We start from the raw sequence: 21,394 nt of genomic DNA on the forward strand, positions 1-21,394 counted from the left end.
TCCTGTGTATGTAGTGCTGTATGTTTCACACGGACTTGTTTTGGAAGCGCACCGCAGAGCCCGGGCAGGAGAAGCATGGAGGAGGATAAGATGAACTACACTGCATGTAAGCTGCACTATGAAGGTTTTTATCTCTTATAAAGGGTCATATATTTATGAGTTAAGTCTTCCATGCACATTTACGCGTGTTTGCACGTGTAGTCAGAGTCTGTTTAGATAAAATAATCACAGTTTTCTGCCTCATAGTTTGTCCTTTCTCTGTCTTATGTAGGTCATGCAATATTTACTCTAAATTCAGCAATTTTTAAAATGTTATTTAGATGTTTCTTCATGTTTTCAATGTAGGTTCAACCTTTCTCTGTCTTATATGGGTCACACAAGATTTACCACTGAGCCTATCTTATTTTTTTACCATGTTATTCTGGTAGGAGTGTGCATCCCTCCAAAATAAGATGATCCGATACATATCTAGATACATGAGGTGCGATATGATTTAGGGACGATGCATTTTAATATGAAACGATTCGATACGATATGATATGCAATCTGATATAGTTCCTAGTTTAAATCAGGCATGCATTTTACATTATATATTAACATAAGTCAGTCCTATAAATGTGGCATTGCTTACCTTCATATAAATATATTTTAAATAAAAGATCAGGGAACACATTTTTTGTAACTTTTGACCCATGTCATTGTGTTTATTACTGTAATGCATTGCACGTTGAGAACTGAGAAGCTCATCTAGCAATGAAAATTAACTTAATATTCAGTCTTCACTATTGGCATAAATTAGAGCCAAAGAAACTAGTAAAGGAGGTGAAAGAAATAAAATATTGGGAGAGATAAGAGAACAATGAGCTACTGAGGCAGAAAAAGACGTCCCTTTGTCTTATATTGTAATGCCATAAATCCTTGAGCCAACACCAGAGAGTTAAGACAGTAAAAGTAATCCTGTTTGCTCGTGTCGTCTCACTGAGTGTTGAGATTAGTCGCTCTACCACTGAACTTTAGTGCTGTTTTACACTCCTTACATACTCCAACAGTTTTATCTATCTATATATGTGTTTGTTCTTCTTGTAAAGTCCAAATGTTTTCCAAACTTTGGATTTCAGACTTGAAGGTGCATTATAAATCATGTCGGTTTGTCTTTCCCGCCCTATCAGAGCGCTCTCTTGACGTCACTGTGATGAGTCTCGCGAGAGTTTTATTGGAGGGAAAGAGAGAGTAGTAGACACAGAGCACATGGAGCTTTCAGCAGCTACATTAAACTCATTCATAGCTTTGTAATCAACCATCAGCTGGTTCATGCTACATTTAGATAGACCCAGGCATCTTTTAAATTAAAACCTACTTCTGTTTCATATTGATCATATTGATTACACCCCTGTTCTTCATATTTCCATTGCAGGTTGGATGCCTTAAACAGATTACAGATGTGGAGGCGTTCACTACTGAGGGGCACCACCTGTGTCCTACAGGTGGCATGCCGGAGGTTTCACCCCCAAAGACATTTTTCCTCCCCCATGTTGAGACTGGTCACTCAGAAGCTCCTTGCTGGGGCTACGTGTCGGTTAAGGTATCGGGGTGCAGGCTATTTCCTGGCACATCTCGGGGACAGAGCGTATAAAAAAGATGCCAAATCAACTGTAGAGTTACCTGTGAGTCCCATCACCGTCACTGAAATTAAACAATATCTACGAGCCAAAGACATCCCCATCCACGACGGCTACAGCTGCCTGCACGCCCCGAGCATCTTCACCGACGCCGCCTCCAGGAAGGATAAGATGTCCCTGTTCATAGACAAAACCACCGGGCAGTTTCTGTGCAAGGACACGATGGTGGAAGGCAGCTGGGAGGACCTTCAGGACTGTCTGGAGGTGATGCAGGCGGAGGAGCGGGACTCCCTCAGCCCTCATGTGTTGCTGGGGTATCAGGAGAGCGTGGAGGAGCAGGAGGAGACGGAGAGGGAGCTGAGGGAGGTTCAGAGGATCTGGTCCAGCTCGGTGCAGTTCTCTGACCTCCCTGATGACGAGGCTCAGCTCATCAAAACTATGTTCCAGGTACTCATTAAGTTGTGTTGGTGTATTTAAAGTTTTGGTTTTGTTATAATTGTAATAATTTTATAAAATATATGAATCTTTATTGGTGAAAAGCTTAGTTGAGCAGTGCATGAAAAGAGAAGAAAGTGCTTGTTCTAAGTAAAACAAAATGGGAGAAAAAAGGGAAAAACCCCCAAAAATGTTCATTAAATTGTGTAATGAACTTTATTTTGAAATAACAATGACAGCACAGGAAGATTAGCAACCCTCTTCTGTATTTGGTTTAGTTCCTTTCACATAGTATTAAACAACAAAATCATAAAAACTACATAAATATATATAAAAATGGTTTGAAAGTATGTGAAATAAAATTAGGCCCAGCTTCTAGTAGAGGCTCCATGATACGATATTATCACTATCACCAGCCATGTAGATACATGAAAGAGAATGAAATACTAAGGAAATAATAAGGTATATGCTCAGGTCCTGGTGATCATAATAAAGAAAATAATGAACATCTACACAATAGGATAGAATTAGTCACTGAATAAGTAAATAAATAGATAAAGAAATATAGTGAGCAGTGCAGTGTACTAGCAAATAATACAATCCCACAATCCTAAATGTGGTTTCAAATATTTTGCTGCACACAAATGGAGCTTCATAAGAAACTAAAAGCTAGGAATCACGATATATTGCTTTTGTTATTATAGAAATTGCAAATGAAAATTGAGGTTTTTTATCCTTTGGGGTTACAGTAGTATAACCCCAAAGGTCCCACTATACAATATTATTGCATTTTTAACTATATTGCGATTCATGACCTTTTTTCACCTGCAGATTATACTACTGTAACCCCAGAGGGAAAAAAACTTAATTTTCATTTGCAATTTCTAAAATGACAAAAGCAATATATCGTGATTCCTAGCTTTTAGTTTCTTATGAAGCTCCATTTGTGTGCAGCAAAATATTTGAAACCACATTTATGTTTGTGGGGTTTTATTATTTGCTAGTACACTGCACTGCTCACTAGGCATGGGCAGGTATGAGATTCTGGCGGTATGATAACCATAAGAAACAATATCACAGTTTCACGGTATGGTGGTATTGCTATTACAGCTCTAAAATGTTCCTAAAAGGAAGAAAAATAAAGACAGACATGTTCATTTAACCTGAATCTGTAATGACAGTGTGAGGGGTTGTGATACTCTACGCTGCAGCTGCACCACCTGAGGGGTTTCTGACCAGCACTTCCTGTCTTTGACCAGCACTTCCTGTCTTTGACCAGCACTTCCTGTCTTTGACCAGACTAAAAAGTGAGGGTCACTTCCTTTTCCTAAACAGAGATTAAGCTCGTCCTCCTGTTGTCCTCGACTCAAGGAGGGAAGGGAGGAAGGAAGGAGGGAGGGAAGGAGGAAGGGAGGAAGAAGGAAGGAAAGGAAAGAAGGAAGGGAGGAAGGAAAGGAAGGACCAGCACTTCCTGTCTTTGACCAGACTATAAACAGCTCATACCTTAGGATCGGTACGACAGAAAATTTGGCGGTTTCGGTTATCGTGGCTTTTTCATATCACGGTATACCCTAAACACGGTTATCATCCCATGCCTACTGCTCACTATATTTCTTTATCTATTTATTTACTTATTCAGTGACTAATTCTGTCCTGTTGTGTAGATGTGCATTATTTTTTTTATTATGATCACTGGGACCTGAGCAGAGGATTTCATGGCTGGAATTTCAATGAAAACAATCCTTGATCTTTACTGTGATAGAAAATGATAAATTCAAGGATTTCATTTCATTTGTGACTTTTTATCAAAGTGTATTTGTTCCCAAGGTTAAGAATGAACCTCTAATGTTTAATAAGTTGGAGGCCTTGGTGTTTTTATTTATTTATTTAAGGTTAGAAATCCCAAGTCCTCGTTCAGGTTTGAGCTTCACACCTGAAAACTGACAGCAAGAAGAAAAACATGCATACATTAGAAATACTGTTGTTTTCCTCTCAGGATGTTCATGTTAACCCTCCTGCTGTCCTCGAGTCAAGGAAGGAAGGGAGGAAGAAGGAAGGATAGAAGGGAGGAAGAAGGAAGGAAGGAAGGGAGGAAGAAGGAATGAAGGGAGGAAGGATAGAAGGATGGAAGGAAGGAAGGGAGGAAAGGAGAGGATGGAAGGAAAGAAGGACAGAGGAAGGATGGAAGGGAGGAAGAAGGAATGAAGGGAGGAAGGAAGGAAGGGAGGATGGATGGATGGAAGGGAGGAAGAAGGAAGGAAGGACGAAGGAAAGAAGGAAGGGAGGAAGGAAAGGAAAGGAAAGGAAGGATGCAAGGGAGGTAGAAGGAAGGAAGGACAGGAAGAAGGAAGGAAAAATGGATAGAAGGGAGGAAGAAGGAAAGAAAGGAGGAAGGATGGAAGGGAGGAAGAAGGAAGGAAGGATGGAAGAAGGAAGGATGAAGGGAAAAAGAAGGAAGGATGGAAGGGAGGAAAGGACAGAGGAAGGGAGAAATGAAGGAAGGATGGATGGAAGGATGAAAGGGAGGAAGAAGGAAGGCAGGACAGAGGAAAGACGGAAGGAAAGGAAGGAAGGAAGGAACAGTCAAAACATACAGGGTCAGTTTTGACCCTGGAGTACGAGGACAGGAAGTTGAATCAATGTTCTGTTTCAGATCACAAAGATCTCAAACGCAACCCTGAAGAAGTTCGGCGTGCGGCTCTTCAAACCCACCAAGAGTCTGGTCTTCCCGTGGTTCGGCGGTCCCGACTCCTCCTTAAAAGGCGTGAAGCTCCTCTCCGCCCAGAGCACCGACACCGACACCGTCACCTACCACGAAGCCACCGTCCCAAAGTCTAACTCCTACTACAACCTGTTCGGCCTGCCTCTGGTGAGCCGCATGGACCCCGAGGTGGTGCTGACGGGTCACGAGCTGGACACCCTGGCCGTGAGTCAGGCTACGGGACTCCCCAGCGTGGCTCTCCCACGGGGTGTCAGCTGCCTCCCACCCATCCTGCTGCCTTACCTGGAGCAGTTCAGGCGGGTGACTCTGTGGCTCGGGGGTGACATGCGCTCCTGGGAGGCGTCTAAGATCTTCTCCCGTAAGCTGGGTCTGAGGCGGTGCTCGCTGGTGAGGCCCGGGGAGGAGCGGCCGTGCCCCGTCCAGGCGCTGGCTCGGGGGAAGAACTTGAGCCAGATCATTAAGACGTCCATACCGGCGGCTCACAAGTCCATCGTGTCGTTCAAGCAGCTGAGAGAGGACGTGTACGGAGAGCTGGTGAACACGGAGCAGGTGGCCGGAGTGAAGTGGGCCAGGTTCCCACAGCTCAACAAGATCCTGAAGGGGCACAGGAAGGGAGAGCTGACGGTCTTCACAGGTATGGAGATGTTTAAGGGTTCCTCCATACGCCTTTCCTTCCTTCCTTCCTTCCTTCCTTCCTTCCTTCCTTCCTTTCTTCCTCCTGTCCTTCCTTCCTTCCTTCCTTCCTTCCTTCCTCTCTTCCTTCTCTTCTTACGTCCTTCCTCCTTTCCTTCCTGCCTTCCTTCCTCCTTTCTTTCCTCCCTCCCTCCCTCCATACTCCTTTCTTTCCTTCCTTCCTTCCTTCCTTCTTTCATCCGTCCTTCCTTCCTTCCTCCCTTCCTTCCTTCCTTCCTTCCTCCTGTCCTTCCTCCCTTCCTTCTCTCCTTACGTCCTTCCTCTTTTCCTCCCTCCCTACTCCTTTCCTTCCTTTCTTCCTTCCTGCCATCCTTCCTTCCTTCCTTCCTTCTCTCCTTACGTCCTTCCTCTTTTCCTCCCCCTTACTCCTTTCCTTCCTTCCTTCCTTCCTTGCTCCCTCCCTCCATACTCCTTTCCTTCCTTCCTTCCTTGCTCCCTCCCTCCATACTCCCTTCCTTCCTTCCTTCCTTCCTTGCTCCCTCCCTCCCTCCTTACTCCTTCCTTCCTTCCTTCCTTCCTTCCTTCCTTCCTCCCTTCCTTCTCTCCTTACGTCCTTCCTCTTTTCCTCCCTCCTTACTCCTTTCCTTCCTTCCTTCCTTGCTCCCTCCCTCCATACTCCTTCCTTCCTTCCTTTATCCTTCCTTCCTTCCTCCCTTTCTTCTCTCCTTACGTCCTTCCTCTTTTCCTCCCCCTTACTCCTTTCCTTCCTTCCTTCCTTCCTTGCTCCCTCCCTCCATACTCCTTTCCTTCCTTCCTTCCTTGCTCCCTCCCTCCATACTCCTTTCCTTCCTTCCTTCCTTCCTTCCTTACTTCTCTCCTTATGTCCTTCCTCTTTTCCTCCTTCATACTCCTTTCCTTCCTTCCTTCCTTACTTCTCTCCTTATGTCCTTCCTCTTTTCCTCCCTCCATACTCCTTTCCTTCCTTCCTTGCTCCCTCCCTCCATACTCCTTTCCTTCCTTCCTTCCTTGCTCCCTCCCTCCATACTCCTTTCCTTCCTTCCTTCCTTCCAGTAATTGGTGAATTTTTCTATTTTAAAATTGGTATCTGTTTCAAAAATCCCGTATCAGTCAGACTCTGATGTTGAGTTTGTGTGTCTCTCTGTTCACCAGGTCCAACAGGAAGTGGGAAGACGACGTTCATCAGCGAGCTGGCCCTGGACCTCTGCATGCAGGGCGTGAACACGCTGTGGGGAAGCTTTGAGATCAACAACGTGCGTCTGGCTAAAATCATGCTGACTCAGTTTGCGGCTCAGCGTCTGGAGGAGAACCTGGAGCAGTACGACTACTGGGCCGACAAGTTTGAGGAGCTGGCTCTTTACTTCATGACGTTCCACGGACAGCAGAACATCAAGTAGGTCTCCTTCCTTCCTTCCTTCCTTCCTTCCTTCCTTCCTTCCTTCCTTCCTCCTTCCTGGCTCTTTACTTCATGACGTTCCACGGACAGCAGAACATCAAGTAGGTCTCCTTCCTTCCTTCCTTCCTTCCTTCCTTCCTTCCTTCCTTCCTCCTTCCTGGCTCTTTACTTCATGACGTTCCACGGACAGCAGAACATCAAGTAGGTCTCCTTCCTTCCCTCCTTCCTTCCTTCCTTCCTTCCTTCCTCCCTTCCTCCTTCCTGGCTCTTTACTTCATGACGTTCCACGGACAGCAGAACATTAAGTAGGTCTCCTTCCTTCCTTCCTTCCTTCCTTCTTTCCTTCCTTCCTTCCTTCCTTCCTTCCTTCCTTCCTCCTTCCTGGCTCTTTACTTCATGACGTTCCACGGACAGCAGAACATCAAGTAGGTCTCCTTCCTTCCTTCCTTCCTTCCTTCCTTCCTCCTTCCTGGCTCTTTACTTCATGACGTTCCACGGACAGCAGAACATCAAGTAGGTCTCCTTCCTTCCTTCCTTCCTTCCTTCCTTCCTCCTTCCTGGCTCTTTACTTCATGACGTTCCACGGACAGCAGAACATCAAGTAGGTCTGCTCAGAGGTTTAGGACAGAGGGTTGTACTTCTACTGGTGAGGATGCATCTTTATGGGTCATCTTGGTCAGTTTCATGTAATTGGGGCTGGGTTAGAGTCAGTTTCAGCCAAGAACAGAATATTCAGTAATTCCTCCCTCCTTCCTTCCCTCCTTCCTTCCTTCCGTCTGTCCTTCCTCCTTCTCGCTTTCTTTCCTTCCTCTCTCTTTCCTCCTTCCTTCTTTCCTCCCTCCCTCCTTCCTTCCTTCCTTCCTTCCTTCCTTCCTTCCGTCTGTCCTTCATTCCTCCTCTCTTTCTTTCCTTCCTCTCTCTTTCCTCCTTCCTTCCTTCTGCCCTTCGTTCCTCCCTCCTTCCTTCCTTCTGTCTGTCCTTCATTCCTCCTCCTCTCTTTCTTTCCTTCCTCTCTCTTTCCTCCTTCCTTCCTCCCTTCCTTCCTTCTGTCCTTCGTTCCTCCCTCACTCCTTCCTTCCTTCCGTCTGTCCTTCATTCCTCTTTCTCTCTTTCTTTCCTTCCTCTCTCTTTCCTCCTTCCTTCCTCCCTTCCTTCCTTCTGCCCTTCGTTCCTCCCTCCCTTCCTTCCTTCCTTCCTTCCTTCCTTCCTTCCTTCCTTCCAGAAGAGGCTGTTATAGTCTACAGTAGGTGATGTTACACTGTCAGGTCATGTGTTCTCAGTCTGACTCTTCTCTGATCTTCTCTGTAGGACGGTGTTGGACACGATGCAACATGCTGTCTACCTCTACGACATCAACCACGTCATCATCGACAACCTGCAGTTCATGATGGGACAAGAAAACCTCTCAGTGGACAAGTGAGTTCCTCCTTCATTCCTTCCTTCCTTCCTTCCTTCCTTCCTTCCTTCCGTCTGTCTGTCCTTCATTTCTCCCTCCCTCCCTCCTTCCTTCCTTACTTCCTTCCTTCCTTCCTCCTTCTCTCTTTCTTTCCTTCCTCTCTCTTTCCTCCTTCCTCCCTTCCTTCCTTCTGTCCTTCATTCCTCCCTTCCTCCCTCCCTTCCTTCTTTACTCTGTCCTTCTTTCTTTCCTCCCTCCCTACCTCCTACCCTCCTTCCTCATTTCCTACGTCCTTCCTTCCTCCCTTCTTTCTTTCCTCCCGTTCGTTTGCTTTATGATAACAACAGTAAAACAAGAAATCAGGATTTGTCTTTTTGAGTAGAGTTTAAGTCTCTACACAGTCAGTCAGTCTATCGGGGGGTTTTGATACAGACTGATGACGATGTCTCCTATAATCCAGGTTTGCGGTCCAGGATCACATTATCGGAGCGTTCAGGAAGTTTGCCACAAACACCAGCTGTCACGTGACTCTGATCATTCATCCCAGGAAAGAGGAGGACGACCGAGAGCTGCAGACGGCTTCTATCTTCGGTTCTGCTAAGGTAAGAGAGGACTGTAGGCAAAAGTCATTAGAGCCATGTAGATAAAGGAAATCATAATAAATACAATAAAAAAATAAAATAATGAATATTTACACACATATATACATATATATATATATATATATATATATATATATATATATATATATATATGTAGCAGAACCGGGCTCTAGGTGGGTGAACATCTGCCTTGCCCGAAAAGAGAGAGAGAGAGCAAGGCACAGTGACAAATATTGACTAAGATTAGGGCTGCTCGATTATGGAAAAAACTCATAATCACGATTATTTGGGTCAAAATTGAAATCACGATCATTAAAACGATTTTTTTCAACTTTAGAAACATGCAGCATTTATTGAACATTTCTTGTTCATTCGGCTCAATTAATTTTCCCTCCAAGCAGCAGCTTTTTATCTGCCGCTTAACGCAACACACAGCACAACATGTGCAGAGATATTAGAGCTGAGCTGGTTACCATGACGACAGTTCACACATCACTTCCTGGTTTTTAATAATTAGTCAGTAAACTCAGCATCGTCTGACGCAGGAAGGCTAAAAATCGTTTCCCCATCGATTTTATTAGTTTTGAGATCGTTTGGAAGGAAGGAAGAAAGAAAGGAAGGAAGGTAAGAAGGGAAGAAAGGAAGGAAGGAAAGTAAGAAAGGAAGGAAGGAAAATTAAAAGTTCAAACATTTCGTTGTGTGTTTCAGCTTCTGTCAAACTAACGGAGCTGCGGTGGCTTCCTGTCTAAGCTTTTCAAAATAAAACCTTTCTTATTGAGCGCTATCTCATTATTATTATTAAAAATCGTTTCTTCTCGATTTTTATTAGTTTTGAGATTGTTTGGAAGGAAGGAAGGAAGGAAGGAAGGGAAGAAAGGAAGGAAGGAAGGAAGGAAGGAAGGGAAGAAAGGAAGGAAGGAAAGTAAGAAAGGAAGAGAGGAAGGAAGAAAGGAAGGAAGGAAAGTTAAAAGTTAAAACATTTCGTTGTGTGTTTCAGCTTCTGTCAAACTAACGGAGCTGCGTCAGCTTCCTGTCTGAGCTTTTCAAAATAAAACCTTTCTTATTGAGCGCATTATTATTATCTCATTATTATTAAAAATCGTTTCCCCCTGATTTTATTAGTTTTGAGATTGTTTGGAAGGAAGAAAGGAAGGAAGGTAAGAAGGGAAGAAATGAAGAAAGAAAGAAAGGAAGGAAGGTAAGAAGGGAAGATAGGAAGGAAGGAAAGTAAGAAGGGAAGGAAAGTAAGAAGGGAAGGAAGGAAGGAAAGCGCTATCTCATTATTATTATTATTAAAAAGGGAGGAAGGGAAGAAAGGAAGGAAGGAAGGAAAGTAAGAAAGGAAGAGAGGAAGGAAGAAAGGAAGGAAGGAAAGTTAAAACATTTCGTCATGTGTTTCAGCGTCTGTCAAACTAATGGAGCTGCGGTGGCTTCCTGTCTGAGCTTTTCAAAATAAAACCTTTGTTATTGAGCTCTATCTCGTTATTATTAAAATTGGTTTCCCTTCGATATTTATAATTTGGTCTCTAAATCATAATCACGTTCAAATTTCGATTAATTGAGCAGCCTTAGGTAAGCTAGGAGCAGGACTGGAAGCGATCCTCCAGACTAAAGCCCGTATGGACCCCTCCCCTCGTCTCTTCCAGGCCAGCCAGGAAGCCGACAACGTCCTCATCCTGCAGGAGAAGAAGCTGGTCACCACGTCCGGCCGAAGGTCTCTGCAGGTCACCAAGAACCGCTTCGACGGAGACGTTGGCATCTTCCCCCTGGACTTCATCAAGACCTCGCTCACGTACTCGGCTCCCGTCAAGGGGAAACTCAAACTGAAGAAAGTGACGGCCAAACCGGAGGACGGGGAGGGGGGGTGGGGAGGGGGAGGGGAGCGAGGGGGTGGTGGAGGGGAAGAAGGAGAAGGAGAAGGTGAAGAAGGACGAGGTTAAAAAGGAGAAAACGGCCAAAACAGCAAAGACTCAAAGATCTGTTAAAGGAAAAGAAACCTCACTGCAGAAATAATGTAATAGAGCAGGGGTGTCAAACATGCGGCCCGTGGGCCAGATACGGCCGGCTGAGGGGTCTGATCCGGCCCACTTAACTTATTCCTCCCTTCCTTACATCTTCCCTTCCTTCCTTTCATGTCTTCTTTTTCTTCCTTCCTGTCTCATTTTCTTTTCTTTCTTCCTTCTTTCCTTCCTTCCTTCCTTGACACCCATATAATAGATAGATAGTATAAAGCTATTAATTTCACCATGGCTGTATTAGTATGGAAAGACAGAAAAAAGGGAAAAAGAAAAGATGATCTAGAGCAGGGGGGTCAAACATGCGGCCCGTGGGCCAGAACCGGCCCGCCAAGTGGTCCATTCTGGCCCAGTTTCCTTCTTCCTCATTTCCTTCCTTCCGTCTGTCCTTCCAACCTTTCTTCCTCCCTTCCTCCCTGTCTTCTTTTCCTTCCTTCATTCCTTCCTTCCTTCCTTCCTTCTTTCCTTCCTTCTGTCCTTCCTCCCTTTCTTCCTTCCATCTGTCCTTCCTCCCTATCCTTCCTTCCTCCCTTCCTTCCTTCTGTCCTTCCTCCCTTCCTTCCTTCTGTCCTTCCTTCCATCTATCCTTCCTACCTTTCTTCCTTCCTTCCTTTTGCCGGTCTTCCCTTCCTTCCTTTCTTATTTCCTCCCTCCCTTCCTCCCTTCCTTCCTTCCTTCCTTCTTTCCTTCCCTCTTTTTAATGATCCGGCCCACATGAGATCAAACTGGTCTGTTTGTGGCCCTTGACTGAAAATGACTTTGACACCTCTGACCTAGAGTCAAACTTTTGTCCTTATGTCTTTTTTTTATATAAAAGATGAAATGATCACATAGTTTTATATATAAATATTAAATATACTAGGATATTATTATTATAAGCTAAACATATATCATGATTATATATAGAATACATGAAATAAGGCCTCTGATTGTAGTTAAACTCATCATGAAATGAAGGTATTTCAACTTCAACACGGTTTCTTAGGGTTACGGGTTGATGATGAATATTCAGACTGAATTCTGCTCAACTTTCATTTTCAAAAGAAGTTAAAATTACTGTGAAAAAGAGCGACTGACTGTTTTCATGTTACTCGTCTTCATCTGGAGGTCAACACACTACTCTACTGTCCGTTAGCTGCTCTTCCTGTTACCACCATGTGATCTCTACTGAACTTTGATACAGAGACGATGTTTAAAGCTGTTTATTTGTTTTTTTATAATAAAATTCTTGCAATGAACCTTTTATTTTGACTTGTTCCTTCCTTCCTCCCTTCCTTCTTTCCTCCATCCTTCCTTCCGCCCTCTCTCCTTTCAATCCTGGCAATGAACCTTTTATTTTAACGTGTGTTCTCATTTATGGCCAGCAGGGGGCAGCATTTACTCAACACATGCAGATAAAAAGCTGATGTTCCTCCCTTCCTTCTTTCCCCCCTTCCTTCTTTCCTTCCTCCCTTCCTCTCTCCTTTCTTTCCTTCTTTCCTTCCTTCCTTCCGCCCTCCCGCCTATCCTTCCTTCCTCCCTTCCGTCCTTCTTCCTCCCTTCCTTCCTTTCTCCCTTCCTTTCTCCCTTCCTCTCTCCTTTCTTTACTTTTTATCCTTTCCTTCTTTCCTTCCTTCCTCCCTCCTTTCCTCCCTTCCTTCTGCCCTCCCTCCTTTCCTTCCTTTCTCCCTTCCATCCTTCTTCCTCCCTTCCTTCCTTCCTTTCTTCCTCCCTCCCTTCCTTCCTTCCTCCCTCCTTTCCTTCTTCCTCCCTTCCTTCCTTCCTCCCTCCCTCCTTTCCTTCTTTCTTCCTTCCTCCCTTCCATCCTTCTTCCTCCCTTCCTTCCTTCCTCCCTCCTTTCCTTCTTTCTTTCTTCCTTCCTCCCTTCCATCCTTCTTCCTCCCATCCTTCCTTCCTCCCTCCTTTCCTTCTTCCGCCCTTCCTCCCTCGCTCTCTCAATGTGATTGTGATCTCTACTGAACCTTTTATTTTAACGTGTGTTCTCATTTTTGGCCAGCAGGGGGCAGCATTTACTCAACACATGCAGATAAAAAGCTGATGTTCCTCCCTTTCTTCTTTCCTCCGTCCTTCTTTCTTTTCCTTCTTTTCTTCCTCCCTCCTTTCTTTCCTCCCTCGCTCTGTATTATTAAAGCTGTTAGTTTGTTTTTTTTATAATCCTTTTTATATTAACATGTATTCCCATGTATGGCCAGCAGGGGGCAGCGTTTGCTCAACACATGCAGATAGAAAGCTGATGTGACTAAAAACCTTTTGTTTACACCAGACATTCATAACTCAACTGCCAACATGTGTGTTTGATTGTTAGCTTTGTCTTTAAATAAAAATGTGACTATTTTTAAACACTTGATGAGGTAATGATGGCCCCCAGATGTCTGCGAGAAGTACGAGCGTGACAGTGAACAATCATGCTGATTAACGGGGGAGGCGGGGGGTAGGGGTGGGGGGGCATCTCGGTTCATTCTGCAGCAGAGAGAGAATAACAAACTGGCGCCACCACCGTTTGAATATTGATAATTAAGGTTCAGGCTCAGATGGCACATGATGTCCTCTAGAGATCACACCTTACTTTTCATTGGCAGCAGGACGAAGAGGAGGAGGAGGAAGAGGAGGAGGAGGCATCTACTGTACTCCCTCCTTCCTTTCTTCTCCCGCACTTCCTTTCCTTCCTTCTTCCTACTTTCCTTCCTTCCTCATTTACTTCTTTCTTCCTCCTTGGCAGGACGAGGAGGAGGAGGCATCTACTGTACTCCCTCCTTTCTTTCCTTCTTCCTTCCTCCCTTCCTTCCTCCCTACTTTCCTTCTTCCTTCCTTCCTTCTTTGTTTCTTTGTTTCTTTCTTTCTTTCTTTCTTTCTTTCTTCCTCCCTTCCTCCCTTCCTTCCTTCCTCCCTCCCTCCTTTCTTCCTCCTTGGCAGGACGAGGAGGAGGAGGAGGCATCTACTGTACTCCCTCCTTTCTTTCCTTCTTCCTTCCTCCCTTCCTTCCTCCCTTCCTTCCTTCCTTCCTTCTTTTTCCCTCCCTCCCTTCCATCCTCCCTCCCTTCCTTCTTTTTTCTCCCTTCCTTCCTCCCTTCCTTCCTTCCTTCCTTCTTTCCTCCCTCCCTTCCTCCCTCCTTCCTTTCCTTCCTTCTTCCCCCCTCCCTTCCTTCCTTCCTTCCTTTCCTTCCTTCTTCCCCCCTTCCTCCCTTCCTTCCTTCCTCCCTCCTTTCCTTCTTCCTTTCTTCCTCCCTCCTTTCCTTCTTTCTTCCTCCTTGGCAGGATGAGGAGGAGGCATCTACTGTACTCCCTCCTTTCCTTCCTTCTTCCTTTCTCCCTTCCTTCCTTCCTTCCTCCCTTCCTTCCTTCCTCCCTCCTTTCCTTCTTTCTTCCTCCTTGGCAGGACGAGGAGGAGAAGGAGGAAGAGGAGGAGGCATCTACTGTACTCCCTCCTTTCTTTCCTTCTTCCTTCCTCCCTTCCTTCCTCCCTACTTTCCTTCTTCCTTCCTTCCTTCTTTGTTTCTTTCTTTCTTTCTTTCTTTCTTCCTCCCTTCCTTCCTTCCTCCCTCCCTCCTTTCTTCCTCCTTGGCAGGACGAGGAGGAGGAGGAGGCATCTACTGTACTCCCTCCTTTCTTTCCTTCTTCCTTCCTCCCTTCCTTCCTCCCTACTTTCCTTCTTCCTCCCTTCCTTCCTTCCTTCCTTCTTTTTCCCTCCCTCCCTTCCTTCCTCCCTCCCTTCCTTCTTTTTTCTCCCTTCCTTCCTCCCTTCCTTCTTTCCTTCCTTCCTTCTTCCCTCCCTTCCTCCCTCCTTCCTTTTCTTCCTTCTTCCCCCCTCCCTTCCTTCCTTCCTTCCCCCCTTCCTCCCTTCCTTCCTTCCTTCCTTCCTTCCTTCCTTCCTCCCTCCTTTCCTTCTTTCTTCCTCCTTGGCAGGAGGAGGAGGAGGAGGAGGAGGAGGACAAAGCATCTACTGTACCAGTGTCACATTACATAATCTATTATTTAAACTCTGTGACTTTTAATAAATGCAGAGTGTGTTTTGAACCACACATCTTCATATGAATATTTGATGTGTGTGAGTGTGTGTGTGTGTGTGTGTGTGTGTGTGTGTGTGTGTGTGTGTGTGTGTGTGTGTGTGTGTGTGTGAGTGTGAGGTTACACGGAGGATTCAGCAGGAGCCAGAAACACACTGTTCTGTGGGTTCCTGCGAGATAACAGAGTCATATTTCAACTCCTGCAAAGCCAAATACATGTCATGATTTAGGATAAGGGAAGGGTTCAGTGTGAGGAGAGGAGCCTGTGTGGGTCTGATCATATTATTTCAACCTTTAGCCGCCCGAACCACACTGAGTACATTTTGTCTCACCCCAGCTGGGAGTCACACTCGTTAAAACATTAATGATCTTTGCACTTTGGGAATCTCATTAAGACTCTTCTAGTGCCAGAAACAAGCGGCGTTAGAAAGAGACAGGAAGGAAGGAAGGAAAGATGGAAGGAAGGTAGGAAGCAAGGAAGGAAGGAAGGTAAACTGCAATTCTCCAGCTTTGGTGTTTCTCTTCTAGAAAGATACAGGAAGGAAGGAAGGGAGTAAGGAAGGACAGATGGAGGGAAGGAAGGAAGGAAGGGAGGAAGGAAGGACAGATGGAGGGAAGGGAGGAAGGAAGGACAGATGGAGGGAAGGAAAGACGGAAGGTAGGAAGGAAGGAAGGAACGAAAGATAGAAGGAAGGTAGGAAGGAAGAAAGAAAGAAAGGAAGGAAGGTAGGAAGCAAGGAAAGATGGAAGGAAGGTAGAAAGGAAGGTAGCAAGGAAGGAAGGACGGAAGGAAGGTAAACTGCAATTCTCCAGCTTTGGTGTTTCTCTTCTAGAAAGAGACAGGAAGGAAGGAAGTAAGGACAGATGGAGGAAAGGAAAGAAGGAAGGAAGGAAGGACAGAAGGAACGAAAGATGGACGGAAGGTTGGAAGGAAGGAAGGAAAGATGGAAGGAAGGGAGGAAGGAAGGTAGCAAGGTAAACTGCAATTCTCCAGCTTTGGTGTTTCTCTTCTAGAAAGAGACAGGAAGGAAGGAAGGGAGGAAGGAAGGACAGATGGAAGGAAGGAAGGAAGGGAGGAAGGAAGGACAGATGGAGGGAAGGGAGGAAGGAAGGACAGATGGAGGGAAGGAAAGAAGGAAGGTAGGAAGGAACAAAAGATAGAAGGAAGGTAGGAAGGAAGAAAGGAAGGAAGGTAGGAAGCAAGGAAAGATGGAAGGAAGGTAGCAAGGAAGGTAGCAAGGAAGGAAGGAAGGTAAACTGCAATTCTCCAGCTTTGGTGTTTCTCTTCTAGAAAGATACAGGAAGGATGAAGGAAGGAAGGAAGGACAGATGGAGGAAAAGGAAAGAAGGGAGGAAGGAAGGACAGATGGAGGGAAGGAAAGAAAGAAGGACAGAAGGAACAAAAGATGGAAGGAAGGTTGGAAGGAAGAAAGGAAGGAAGGAAGGAAGGTAGGAAGCAAGGAAAGATGGAAGGAAGGGAGGAAGGAAGGACAGATGGAGGGAAAGACAGGAGGAAGGAAGGTAGGAAGGAAGAAAGGAAGGTAGGTAGGAAGGAAGGTATTAAGGTTGGAAGGAAGGAAGGAAAGATGGAAGGAAGGAAGGAAGGGAACATTGACCCTAACAGCTGAAAACGTTAGAATGATAAATGTCCTCTATCGTTTGTCTCTGTGGTTTATGAAGTATAGTGAGCAGCAGTTCACAGAGTAAAGGAGTCTCTCTGTCTGCCTCCGATACCCCCGCCCCCTGTCGCCCCCCCCCCCGCCCACCGCTGCCCCCCTGCCCCCCCCCGCTGAGCCCCACGGACAGCTGAACTCTAGTAAAATATTGTGGTAAGCTGTGGGAATCATTCCTGTGTGTTTGTTAAGTGTTGAGATGGCAGAAACACTTCCTGCTCCCTTTCTCTCATTTCTCATCTCTCTGTCCTTCCTTCTTTCCTCTGTCTCTTCTTTCCTTCCTCCCATCCTTCCTTCCTTCTTTCCTTCCTCCCTTCCTCCTTTCCTTCCTTCTTCCTTCCTCCCTTCCTTCCTTTCTCCCTCCCCCCTTTCCATCCTTCTTCCTCCCTTCTTTCCTCCCTCGCTCTCCTCCTTTCCTTCCTTCTTCCTTCCTCCCTTGCTCTCTCCTCTCCTTCCTTCTTCCTCCCTTCCTTCCTCCCTTCCTTCCTTCCTCCCTCCCTACCTCCCTTCCTCCTTTCCTTCCGCCCTCCCTCCTTTCCTTCTTTCTTGCTCCCTTCCTTCCTCCTTTCCTTCCTTCCTTCCCTTCCTTCCTTCCTCCCTCGCTCTCTCCTCTCCTTCCTTCCTCCCTCACTCCCTCCTTTCCTTCCTTCTTCCTTCCTCCCTTCCTTCCTCCCTTCTTTCCTCCCTCCCTCGCTCCCTCCTTTCCTTCCTTCTTCCTCCCTTCCTTCCATCCTTCTTTCTCCCTTCCTCCCTTGCTCTCTCCTCTCCTTCCTTCCTCCTTTCCTTCCTTCTTCCTCCCTTCCTTCCTTCTTCCCTCGCTCCCTCCTTTCCTTTCCTTCCTTCTTAATGTTTTCCTGTGAATGTTTTCCTGCTGCTCTCCGTAATGACTCCCGGCTGTGTGCTGGACTGACAGATGAGCCTGAGTGTCCTCTGGATGGTGTGACTGTGGGAAACGGCCTCTGAATGGAGCTCTTTGTGTTTTTAAAGGCATTTCTGAGCTCAGATGATGGCAGCTTCATCTCCTACCAGCAGCTTCATCTCCTACCGGCAGCTTCATCTCCTACCGGCAGCTTCATCTCCTACCAGCAGCTTCATCTCCTACCAGCAGCTTCATCTCCTACCCGGCAGCTTCATCTCCTACCAGGCAGCTTCATCTCCTACCGGCAGCTTCATCTCCTACCAGCAGCTTCATCTCCTACCAGCAGCTTCATCTCCTACCAGCAGCTTCATCTCCTACCAGCAGCATCATCTCCTACCAGCAGCTTCATCTCCTACCAGCAGCTTCATCTCCTACCAGCAGCTTCATCTCCTACCAGCAGCTTCATCTCCTACCAGCAGCTTCATCTCCTACCAGCAGCTTCATCTCCTACCAGCAGCTTCATCTCCTACCAGCAGCTTCATCTCCTACCAGCAGCTTCATCTCCTACCAGCAGCTTCATCTCCTACCAGCAGCTTCATCTCCTACCAGCTCCTTAAAAGAGGGGAAAAGGAACAAATGAAATGAAATGTAGCTGTCAGCCGCTCTTATTATTACTTTGTTCCATCCAAGAAGGCTTTAAGACAGAGGGGTCAAACTCATCTTCATTCAAGGGTCACATACAGCCCAATTTGATCTTATCTGGGCCGGTGCATTGAAGGAAGGAAGGAAGGGAGGGAGGGAGGGAGGGAGGAAGGAAGGGAGGAAGGAATGAAAAGAAGACAGGGAGGAAGGAAGGGAAGACAGATGGAAGGAAGGAAAAGAAGGAGGAGAAGAATGAGAATACATGAATGAAGGAGAGAAGGAAAGGAGGAAGGAAGGAAGGAAGGAAGGAGGAGAAGAAAGAATACAGGAAGGAAGAAAGGAAGGGAGGACAGATGGAAGGAAAGAAGGAAGGAAAATAAGATAGGGAGGAAGAAAGGAAGGACAGACAGAAGGAAAGAAAAGAGGAAGAAGGAAACTGGGCCGGAGTGGACTTCTCGGCGGGCCGCTTCTGGCCCACAGGCCGCATGTTTGACACCCCTGCTTTAAGAGATCATAGCTCAAGTTTAAGCTCTCTCCACTTCTCTCTCTCTCTCTCTCTCTCTCTCACTCCACCTCTCCCTCTCACTCCACCTCTCTCTCTCTCTCCACCTCTCTCTACCTCGCTCTCTCTCTCTCTACCTCGCTCTCTCTCCACCTCTCTCTCCCCTCCCTCTCTCTCTCTCTCTCTCTCTCCCCCCCCCTCTCTCTCTCCACCTCTCTCTCTCTCTCTCTCTCTCTCTCTCTGTCTCTTAAAAGATACATAATTGTTCTCTTTTATTTTGAAAGGCTCGGACCGATCAGAGTCAAATCGCTGCCATGTGGGCGTCGAGGACCAGATGAAACAACTCCAGTTAATCTTCATCACCGAGCAAACAAATTGAGCAGAGACCAAAAGAATTCCTCTCCTGCTGTAGGATACGAGAGGAAGGAACGTGAAGAAGAAAGGAGGCCAAGAAATTAGATGTTTCAGCTGCAGATAAATCCCTTCTCTCATGACCTACAAAATAAAATGATCAGAAGTCACGATGAGGAGTAGAAATAGATCTTCCTCCCTGAACCGACTCCAGACACAAGAAAATGTTTTCATAATAAGAGTCAGCGAAAAATGACCTGGAGGCTCTCCGCAGTGAGCAGTGATGGGACGCATGCTTCCTTCCTTCCTTCCTCCCTCGCTCTCTCCTTTCCTTCCTTCTTCTTTCCTCCCTTCCTTCCTCCCCCGCTCCCTCCTTTCCTTCCTTCCTTCCTCCCTCCTTTCGTTCCTTCTTCCTTCCTCCTTTTCCTTCGTCCCTCGCTCTTTCCTCTCCTTCCTTCTTCCTCCCTTTCTCCCTCCTTTCCTTCCTTCTTCCTTCCTTCCCTCCTACCTTCCTCCCTCCTTTCCTTCCTTCTTCCTCCCTTCCTTCCTTCCTTCCTTCCTCTCGCCTTTTCCTCCCTTCCTCCCTTCCTCCCTCCCTCCTTTCCTTCCACGGATACATTATAATCTTATTAGCTATGAATTATCAGCTATAAAGCACTTTGAACTACATTAACCTACAAAGCTGCTATATAAATATGTTTGATTGATTGATTTATTGATTGGTATTTAAACACATGTGAAAGTGGCATCGACATTTTCTTTTCAACCTTTGCCAATAGAAACATTTTTGTAAATCCTCTGTGTTCCTGTAAAGGTTGTGTGTGAACTTCCTCGTAGCGTAACGAAGTATGAAGTATGGGGAAGTGTCTGCTTTCTGTCTTTGATTGCAACAACAGACTCATTGTGTTAGAAGAGAGAGAGAGGGGGGGGGGTGGGGGGGGGGGGAGAGAAGTAGAGACAGAGAGGTAGAGAGAGGTGGAGAGAGGTTGAGACAGAGAGAGGTAGAGAGAGAGAGAGAGAGTAGGTAAGAGAGAGAGAGAGAGAGGTGGAGAGGGAAAGAGAGGTAGAGAGAGAGAGGTAGAGAGAAGTAGAGAGAGAGAGAGAGAGAGGTAGAGAGAGAGAGAGGTGGAGAGAGAAAGAGAGGTAGAGAGACAGGTGGAGAGAGAGTAGAGAGGTGGAGAGAGAGAGGGGTAGAGAGAGAGACAGAGAGAGGTAGAGAGAGAGAGATAAAGAGATGTGGAGAGAGAGAGAGAGAGAAGTAGAGAGAGAGGTGGAGGTAGAGAGAGACGTTAGAGAGAGAGAGAGGTGGAAAGAGAAAGAGAGGTAGAGAGGTGGAGAGAGAGAGGTGGAGAGAGAGAGACGTAGAGAGAGAGAGAGGTGGAGAGAGAAAGAGAGGTAGAGAGGTGGAGAGAGAGAGGTGGAGAGAGAGCGGTAGAGAGAGGTGGATAGAGAGAGAAGTAGAGAGAGATAAAGAGATGTGGAGAGAGAGAGAGAGAGAGGTGGAGAGAAAGAGAGAGAAGTAGAGACAGAGATAAAGAGATGTGGATAGAGAGAGAGAGAGAGAGAGGTGGAGAGAGAAAGAGAGGTAGAGAGAGAGGTGGAGAGAGAGTAGAGAGGTGGATAGAGAGAGAAGTGGAGAGAGAGGTAGAGAGAGAGAAAGAGAAAGGTAGAGAGAGGGAGAGCGAGAGAGAGATAGAGAGAGAGAGAGGTGGATAGAGAGAGAGAGACAGAGAGAGAAAGGTGGATAGAGAGAGAGAGGGGTAGAGAGAGGTGGATAGAAAGAGAGAGAGAGAGAGGTAGAGAGAGGTGGAGAGAGCGAGAGAGGTAGAGAGAGAGAGGGAAAGGCTGGAATGACACATACTCTTATATCCAGTTGTTTAATGAGTCATGAATAATATGCAGCTTTGATTGGATGTTTAACACATTTGGGTTAAAGAGGCTTTCTTGGGTTAACAGCTCAGGAACTAGTGACCCCACATTTAGCAGCTGAAGGCAACAGAGACAATGTTTTTTAAGCCAGACTGATATTAAAATAGAAAGTGTGACAGAACACTGAGAGGAGGAACAGTGAGTATGTGGAACAAGTTCAGCAGTACATTGTGTCTGTCTGTGGTTGTATCTCATTATAACTTCTCCTTCTCTTATCTCTCAGTAAAGGCTCAGTTAGACCAAACGGAGCAGTACACCGGAAACCATGGGGGGCAGTGTTGCTGTCACTACTCCATACGTAGCTCTAGTGAGACACGAAGAAGAAATAACAATGGAGGAACTGTTAGAGGAAAGGCTGGGTGAGTTGATTAGAAACTTCAACCTTCCTGTCGTCCTCCCGGGTCAAATTGACCCTGTCTGTTTTGACTGTTCCTTCCTTCCTTCCTTCCTTCCTCCCTCTCTTTCCTTTTCTCCCTACCTCCCTCCCTCCTTCCTTTCTTCCTTCTCTCTTTCTTTCCTTCCTCTCTCTTTCCTCCCTTCCTTCTTTCCTTCCTCCATTCCCCTACCTTCCTCCCTTCGTTCTTTCCTCTGTCCTTCT

At 46.2% G+C, this 21,394-nt stretch overlaps 1 protein-coding gene across 1 annotated transcript; it reads left to right on the forward strand.

Annotated features, from left to right (window-relative positions):
- Positions 1 to 96: 96 nt before the first annotated feature.
- Positions 97 to 18,017, forward strand: twnk (twinkle mtDNA helicase). Its single transcript, XM_053341880.1, has 8 exons — positions 97 to 106; positions 1,415 to 2,066; positions 4,708 to 5,410; positions 6,580 to 6,820; positions 8,132 to 8,239; positions 8,680 to 8,821; positions 10,468 to 10,685; positions 17,543 to 18,017. Coding segments are annotated over exons 1-8 (2,541 nt in total). The 5' UTR covers positions 97 to 104.
- The last annotated feature ends 3,377 nt before the right edge of the window (positions 18,018 to 21,394 follow it).

This window comes from Scomber japonicus, chromosome 20 (genome assembly GCF_027409825.1).
Source record: "Scomber japonicus isolate fScoJap1 chromosome 20, fScoJap1.pri, whole genome shotgun sequence".
Taxonomy (NCBI): Eukaryota; Metazoa; Chordata; class Actinopteri; order Scombriformes; family Scombridae; genus Scomber; species Scomber japonicus.